The 8,256-nt window shown below is 45.5% G+C and overlaps 1 protein-coding gene across 1 annotated transcript; it reads left to right on the top strand.

The window, feature by feature from the left end:
- Nucleotides 1-752: 752 nt before the first annotated feature.
- On the top strand, nucleotides 753-8,227 carry LOC149846524 (uncharacterized). Its single transcript, XM_089991525.1, has 7 exons — nucleotides 753-941; nucleotides 2,468-2,621; nucleotides 2,808-2,852; nucleotides 5,279-5,899; nucleotides 6,430-6,799; nucleotides 7,011-7,092; nucleotides 7,731-8,227. Exons 1-7 carry the CDS (start codon nucleotides 753-755, stop codon nucleotides 7,935-7,937), a joined length of 1,668 nt encoding a protein of 555 aa, XP_089847651.1. The 3' UTR covers nucleotides 7,938-8,227.
- The last annotated feature ends 29 nt before the right edge of the window (nucleotides 8,228-8,256 follow it).

Below are 8,256 nucleotides of genomic sequence, written 5' to 3' on the forward strand. Positions count from 1 at the left end.
CCTCGGGAAAGCCTTTCTATACAGAGACAGTCAAAGTTAAAACTTATAACAAGCCCCCTCTGGCTTTCTTCCTTGCTCCATATCTTTTTTATGCCCTTCCATTTCTCGAAAATTACAATCACCTCTCAATGATTCTCAAAATGACTAATCCATCCTTTAAATTGTGGAATTTAATCAATAACGGATACTGACATAGGGATGGCAGTGGATCGGGGGACAGGGTCTCCACCCCCGCCCCATTTCAAAATTTGAACCTTCATCCCTGCCTCCATCCCTGCATGGGGATGGATTTCAACCTCCACCCCCCATTTCATGTCCTCTATCCCCGGTTCAAACAGGGTGAGGCAGGGAGGGAGCTCGTTTCCCCTTAGTCTATAGTCATCCCTTAAAGGATTGGGGGCGGGGCGGGGATTGAGACTGGGACGGCAAAAAGCTTAAGTTCATCCCTGCCTCCATCCCGGCACAGAGATAGAATTTAACCTTCATCCCCGCCTCCATCTCCATTTCATGCCCTTCATCCCCTGCCGGTCCACTGCCATCCCTATACTGACATCATTGATTTTATGATCTCATGAATCATGCATGTCATTTTTGGAAAAAAAAAAAAAGGGATTATCCTCCTTTCTAAGGGATTTTTATGTCATTTTCTAATTCCTTGGGACATAGATGTCGTTTTAGGAAAAGATACAGGGTATAAAGCCTCAGGTGAAACCCCTTGATTCCTTCCTCCTGATGCTCGAGGGGAAACCAGAATGCTAGGGCTCGCCGACGACACGTCGGCGATCGGATCCGATACGAAGGGCCGGGATGATAGCCCCGACTCGGTCATCACGCAGGGAGCCAACTTCAGTGTCTTCTCGTCCGCATCGGCAAGCATGGGCCGCACATCCTTCGAATCTGACGGTCAGGATCACGAGTCCCCGGTTTCCGATACCTCCAAGGTACATTCTTCCGGTTCGCCCTTTTTCTTCTTCTAAAGTGCCGATTTCGCGAGATCCTCTGTTGCTTTCTTCTTCCCTGATTTTCGTGCAAATAATGTGCTTTTAAGGCGGGATCTTTAAGTTTTGCATTTGTAGCGGAAAGAAGAGATACGGATTTTGATCTTTAGTGATTTTCTTCGGTTTCTTCATAAAGAGTAGACATTACAGTGAGGAAATGTTGCGCATGTGACACATCTCGCTTTTATTACGTTGATTCTTCGTTTTTGTATCCTAGAAAGCTAAATAACGTGAACGAGACGATTTTTTTTCACCGTTTTGAATCAGAACCGTTGATTACGGTAATTTTCTATGGTTTAGAATTCTTTTCTCTGGGAAAATGGATCATATGTGATCTTTTGCTTTTGAATAATAAATTTCCTTTGTCTCAACAAAAATATTAAATTTCCTTCATTTTTCTAGGCCAACACAGCAAATGTTCGGAAAAGAGTTGTGATTTCCTTTTCTCCTTGCTAAAACTCTAAAGTCGTTTATCGGAATCGTCTTTTATTTAGCATCCGGTAAAAAAAATGCTCTTTTTCAGAAAAAAAAGCGATTCTATTGTTTTTAATCTTTCGTCTTTTTTGGAGTCTTCGAAGAAAAACGAGTGTTTTTCTTTCACTCACATTAGTGACTTGAGAAGACCAAATATCATTGCATTTTCGAATCACAATGGACTCTTCGTTTTTTCACTTATTTTCCGTTTCTTTTAGAGAAAAAAATTGACCTTTTTTACTTCTTCCCGTAAATATTTAGCCTTTTTTCTCTCAAATGGTTAATTTCTTTTCACGTAGTCCAAAAGAGCAGAAAGATCTTAAGATAGTTCAATTTTTTTGATTATTCGGATTTGAAGCCCATAAAAATCGTTTTGTATTTTCTGGTATTAGCGAAAAATCCTTTCCTTTTCTTTCAGAAAGAAAATCTGTCCAAAAGAAATATGTTGATGATGATGATGATGCATATTTCTTTTTAGTGTCAATTTCACGATTATTCTTTCACTATTAATTTGCTCCCTTTACCATAAATGCCTTTAAGTTTCTCCATGTTTCTGATGTGTATCCGTAAAAGCATCTATGCCTTCAGAAACACACAGGTCTTTACAAAGCATCTATGCTTTCAGAAACGTGTTTACTTGGTTGGAGTCATCCTTTTTATCTCTCATTTCCCATTTATCAACGAGTACAATACAATCGATTCCTTGAACGGAGTCAATAAGACCATTAGTGCACCGAACTCAAAGAGAAACAGTAGATTCATTAACTAACAAATTAAATGAGGACAAGGGTGAAACTGAAAGGCACGAGGGAAAAGAAGAAACGAAGACAAAATTTAGGTGGCAGGAGAGAAAGGAGTAAAATAGAAAGAAATCAAAGACACAGAGTGCGCGTAAATGAGGGAAAGAGGATCTTTATCACTGTAGCTCCTTGTACAGTGTTTCGTATTTATGAGCTCCTTCTTTTCGTTGCTTGGTTATGGCGTCACATATATAGAGACGAAAAATCAGAGAGGCCTTTGTTTTGATACAGCATTTGGCAGGACGTGATTATAGAGACCCTTCACGTGCTCCAGATCTGGAGTTGAACAGAGATTCGGTACAAAAAAGCAGCCCCGATGATGCCCGTAATAAGGCGGACCCGAGAAGAGGTATGTATCGCCACGCCCATGTGGTGTTTGGGGCGTTCCTTCTCCCTCCTTTTTTCTCACTAATTGTTTGTAAACTATTTAAAGCCATCCTTTTTTCAATCGTAATCAACAAGCTCCTTCTTCCTTTCCTTTCCCTTCTTGTTTTCTTTTTCATTTTAACTTTTCTCCTGAAATTTTTGTCAGTAGAGGAGGTAGATCCCACCAAGTATTCGTTCTCCACCGCTCTCAAAGGTAATCCCCTCGAGATCCCTTGTTTCTTCTTTTTAAGGCAAACGAAGGAGTCGGAAAGTACGAGTCCGATTGGATTCGAGTCGCATGGAGGCCCGGATAACCGGTTTGCTGGTTACTACCTTCTTCGCTTGGTCTTTTTTGTTTTTCCTTTTTGTTTTTTTAAAGGCAAGCTGTGGTTAGGCAGACCCCGACCAGTTATTTAGTGGTGGGCATCCGACGGCCCGGCCTGCTAATGGACGGCCCGATTCTTGACGAGCTTGAGTTTGAAGAGAAGCACATGACTCGGCCCATTGGCCTAACGGGCCAACGCGAAGAGGGCCGGGTCCAGCCCTGCCCTGCCCAACCTGACCTAATCTTAAAATGCATAAATGCTGACTGAAATTATGGGTTAATGCTAGAATAGCAAGTTCTCATGCAACTAATTAGATAAATAATAATAGTTATCCAAGTTACTATATAATAGTTAATTTTTATGTTTTTATATTATTAAAAAAAGTAATAACTAACTCAAGCTCATGGGACTAGCCTGGTAGCTTGCAGGCCGAGTTTGCCACGTATATAATGGGTCGGGTTTTGGTCTGTACCTAATGAGCCCGGGCTTAAAATCATGGCCCAAACCCAGCCCATGGCAGGCCAGGTCAGCTTGGCCCATCGGGCTGCCGTGCCAGTTGCCCACCCCTAGTTATGATTCAAAGTATGGGGTTTGAACCTGCAACGTCTCACCACAACAAAAGGTACACTGACAGCTCCTACCAACCACGTGGAGCCCCGTTGGTCCTTTTCTTTTTTTTCTCTAGCACGAAGGTAAACCCTCACCGAAAACCAGGTCACTTAATCGCCCTGCCTCCCGTAAAACTCCAAGTTGAAAACACGACCACCCAGCCTTATGTTTTCCAACCGTGATAAAGCAACGGCAGCCCTTGTCTGCCGGCAGGATTCTAACCTTGGTCTTTAGCTTGATACAGGACCCTGCTGACCACATGAGTAACCACCATCGATGGTTATAGCCTAGGAGTACGAGTACTCGTGCCACACTTTTTCCTTTCAGGCTTTCTGGTTCAACCTATCTAGTTTGATGAGACTGGGTTCGCTTGGGCTTGATTTTGACGCATCAGCTGAGTCGGAATGGCACTCACTTTCGTAGTCATATGGAGCCAATCAACGTATAAAAAAAAGGCCATACCCAGGGTGGTCCCATGTTTTGGGATGTTGGAGAGCGGTGGACTAGGGACGGTCCTAACCTTCTGCCTTTTGCAAGAAGTGGTTGCCTTAGGAGTCAGGACTCAAACTCGTGGTCTCTCACTGGCAGCCAAGCACTTTGACTTTACCACTGCACCAAGCAATGGTCCTCCATCCAGTCAAACGAGTCCGGATACCAAACTGGATGCACCCAAGTTCCTAGATTTTACATCTCTGAGAAGCAGATGGGCGCTGGTTTTTTCGTTTAGCTTTTCATTTACACTTTTTTTTTTTTACTCAGAGAAACTGCCTCAGACGCAGAGACCTAGCCGCACTGGCTCAGCCTGCCGTACTAACGGTCTCTGTCCATATCAACGTAAAACTCCAAGGACTTACCCTCAACCCCAGAGAGTCGCCAAGCTTCGGCTTACGCAGGAGGGTGAAGCCCATGGGATTTGAACCTAGACTGCAAAACCCCATGTCTAGCTTTTCATTAACGCTTATGAGTTATGAGAACTTAAATATTTGGTTGTCAACTTAACTGTCCTAACTAGTTGGAAATCATATGTGCAAGTTTCATCTACTTAACCTGACCTGGATGATCTGTTCAGCATGGTTTATTTGGCAGGGATCATACTTTGGATTATGTTTTTGCATAGAAACATGATCTTTTGAATAGCAAACTTTTGGTCCGTTTGGAATTTTTTGGGCTAGGCTAAGGGAAAACTCCTATCACTTAAGCTGCATTGGCAGGCCTCCCGTTGGTAAAACCCTTGAGGTTCCCAACCTTGCGGCAATCACACGAATGACCGCTACCAGATAAAGGGAGTCCATCATGTACTGCTGAATTTTCAGCTATTGAAAAATCTGCTACACATCACGCTTACATGATCCAAAACGTTTTTCTCAATAAATAAACCATGTAGATCATCTCTGTAGGGTTTGAACAACAAAAACATACAAAATTGGGAAAAAAAATGGTTTTGACTTTATTACCTCGATCCAATTGCGCCACCAGCAAAGCAACCTAGCGTTGCAATACGTCCCTAAGTCCCGAGTCCATCCAAAGAGCCGGTTTTCTTTTTGCCTTTCGCCAACTCGGTCATGTTGGTCTACACTCTACAGCCCAGGCCACTCATGGTTCGTTCTCTTTCTCTGAAAATCCCTTTCTTTTTACTCTTCCTTTTTTCTCTTCACACCTCTCTTCGCTATTTGTCTTGTCTGCTTGGTTCCAAAACTTGAAAAAGAGTGCCAGAAGAGACGCCTGCTGCCCGAGAGGAAGCGGACAGCCTCTCTAGATCTGAACAACGCGGGCGATGTCTACGGTTCTCCCGGGCTCGGCACGATGACACCACAGCACAGGAGCTCCGCATCGCGCAAGCTGGGGACGTTCGCCAGCCCGGGCACGCCTTACCTCAGACCCGGCTTCGTCCAGCCCAAGGGCTGGAGCTCCGAGCGCGTCCCCTTGCCCTCTACCTGCACCAGGCGCTACGGCAACGTCCTCTCCGGCCAGATCTACAACGGCAAGAGCCTCCCCTCCAAATGGGAGGATGCCGAAGTGTGGATCTTCAGCCCGCTCAGCGGCGAAGTCCCGAACCGGCCCTCCCTCCCTCCTCGCAGGCCCAAGTCCAAGAGCGGGCCCCTTGTGGTGATTGGTTCCGGGCCTTCACCGACGGTCCCCGTCCCTTGCACAGGAAGGGTCGTCTTGTCGACGCCGTTTCAGTTCTCCGGCGACGATGGGATCGTGGAGGAGAGTCCGAGTCGAGCGGAGTCTTCGCATACCAATCCCTGCGTGGTTCGCTCGGCTAGTGTTCATGGCTGGTCGGATCTTGTGATACAAGCGCCCGAGTCACCGGAGTCTCTTCAGGGTATGGTTCATTTTCATTTCTTGATTTCTTTTTATTTTAGTTCATGCGATGAGTGAGTGACTAGGCGAGACATGTTTATTTAATACGTGGGCCTCATGGTTTATTGCTATTTTTGTCTATCATTTAGTTAAGTTCAAGCAGTGAATCGGGGGGTTGGCCTAGTGGGGGTGGGGCCTTGGTGGCTGCTAGACGGGCGGCCGAGGTTCGATTCTCATGGCCGTCACTTCTCTGTGTAAGCCGATGCCCAGCATAGGTCTTGGGGGCAGCGGTTCCTAGGCTCCTAGCCTCAGAGTTTTAAGCCAGCGGCATATGACGACCTTGCATTAGTCATCTTAACTGTTAACTCGATAATGACGGACGAAATCTGTTGTGGGGCTCGCATTTCATGCATACCCTGGGGTCGTAGGATTTGCGCTTGTAATCCATATTAAATTTTAGATTGTTAACGGAGGAAAATGTATGATTTTCCTTGCTCTCTTCACCATTTTTAAAAGCGGATAAATGAGATGGTTCCTTGCATATTATCTCAGTGTGCTCGAAGGCAAAGCCGGATAGCACGAAGGATGCGGCCACCATGATTTCTCCGGCCGTATCCAGAAGAGATATGGCGACCCAGATGAGTCCAGAAGGTAACAGTACCCTCTCATCTCCTAGAGGGAGGGACTCATCATCATCTTCCCTACATCCTCCCGTTATGTCCATCACGGAGCTGCAACAGATCCGCCATCTCTCCAAGCTGGAGATAAGAGATGTGGAGGTAGACGGCCGCATCACCATGACCAGGCGGTCGAAGAAGTTTGTGGACAAGATCTCACTCGACGTCGGCAATTGGCAGAAGAAAACCGTGGATGCTCGGGCGTCGGCATGGGAGGTTGCAGAGACCGCCAAATGCGTTTCGCAGTAAGCATCACTTACCGGGCCTGCTCATGCTACACGCACGCACGCACGTAACACACCCTCTGTTTCGCCGATTCCTTCCCAATTATTTTTGCTCACTGTTTTCTCTTACCCTTTGCTGCTCAGAAGAGGCTTGGAGACATCGTATAATGCTGTTCTGCAATTTCAAAATTCAAATGCATAATGACTTCCTGTCTTTTTTTGCTTTTAACAGGTTTAAAAGAGAGGAAGCAAAGATCACGGCGTGGGAGAACCTACAGAAAGCAAAAGCTGAGGCTGAGATACGAAAACTCGAGGTGGGGTCTCGCTCCTCTTCAAGTTGCCCTTCAGAAAAAGGAATCGATGTTTTACAGTCTCGTGATTACCTTCCGAGATACCTGTGGTGGCGTGGGGAGCTTCCTGAAAAGAAGTCGATGGTGGTTGCCGCCTTCACAATTAATATCATTTTCTTGGTGGAACCTGCTACTGGTCCTGCCATCAGTGTGGCGGGTCCCACAAAGGGCCCAACCATCGTCGGCTTCGGAAAAAACTAAAGTATCATATAATAAGTGTCTTGTAAGGTGGTTGCTCCAAGGCTGCCTGGTTGCCATGCATATCAGGGCATTCAGGGCTCAATGGTCTAAATGCACCAGGATGGTCCACACACCCACGGTCAATTTCCTATCTTTTGTGTTTTTGAGGGAAGACCAATTTCCATGATTCAATCTTTGGGGCATCCAAGTCTTGATTGCATATTGATAGCCAAGCCAAAATATAGCTCCTAATGGGATTCGAAACCCGAAACCCCTCAGCTAGGTTCGTGCGACTCTAACCAGTCCAGATGTCTTATTCCACTCGATTCCTGATTGAATTTTGTATATTGAAAAATTGGTTTAGTCAAATCGGAATACGTTTCCCCAAGCCACTGCTAACATTTTTCAGCAAAACTTTGCAGATGAAACTGGAGAAGATGAGATCCTCGTCGATGGAGAAGATCATGAATAAGTTGAGATCAGCACAGAGGAAAGCTCAGGAGATGAGGATCTCTGTGTCGGCAATGCAGGCACAACAGGTTGCCAAGACAGCTGCAAAGGCCGCGATCTTCCGTCGCAATGGACATATGGGTTCTTTGAGTGGGTGCTTCACTTGCCATGCTTCCTGACTCTTACGAGCAGCCTCATAAAAGATGGTGATCTCCTAGATTTGGTCTGCAATTTGGATGTTGTTCCCCTCTGTTGGATCCTTGAGTAATTCTTGCCCCCTCATCCCGTCATCTATAGATGGTATCACCAGAGTCTGGTTAGAATCGAAAGCACTTACTGTGAAATGATGATCACCTACATGGGATTAAGAGATGCATGATGGGTTAAGTTTGATGGACAAGAGGGGCCTTATGAGTGAATTTACGTTCAAATTCCATGCTTGTCTTCAAGAATACATAGTCAACTTGATCCACATCATTGTCGCTTTGTTGACTAGAA

Source organism: Nuphar pumila, chromosome 2, assembly GCF_984573655.1.
Source record: "Nuphar pumila chromosome 2, dmNupPumi1.hap1.1, whole genome shotgun sequence".
NCBI classification, from domain to species: domain Eukaryota; kingdom Viridiplantae; phylum Streptophyta; class Magnoliopsida; order Nymphaeales; family Nymphaeaceae; genus Nuphar; species Nuphar pumila.

Bases quoted from the DNA above. Each gene is read 5' to 3' on its own strand.
- LOC149846524 (XM_089991525.1), top strand. From the start codon at position 753: ATGCTAGGGCTCGCCGACGACACGTCGGCGATCGGATCCGATACGAAG. The intron at 2,622-2,807 runs GTATGTATCGCC...TTTTGTCAGTAG, and splicing joins TAAGGCGGACCCGAGAAGAG to AGGAGGTAGATCCCACCAAG. The intron at 7,093-7,730 runs GTGGGGTCTCGC...AAAACTTTGCAG, and splicing joins CTGAGATACGAAAACTCGAG to ATGAAACTGGAGAAGATGAG.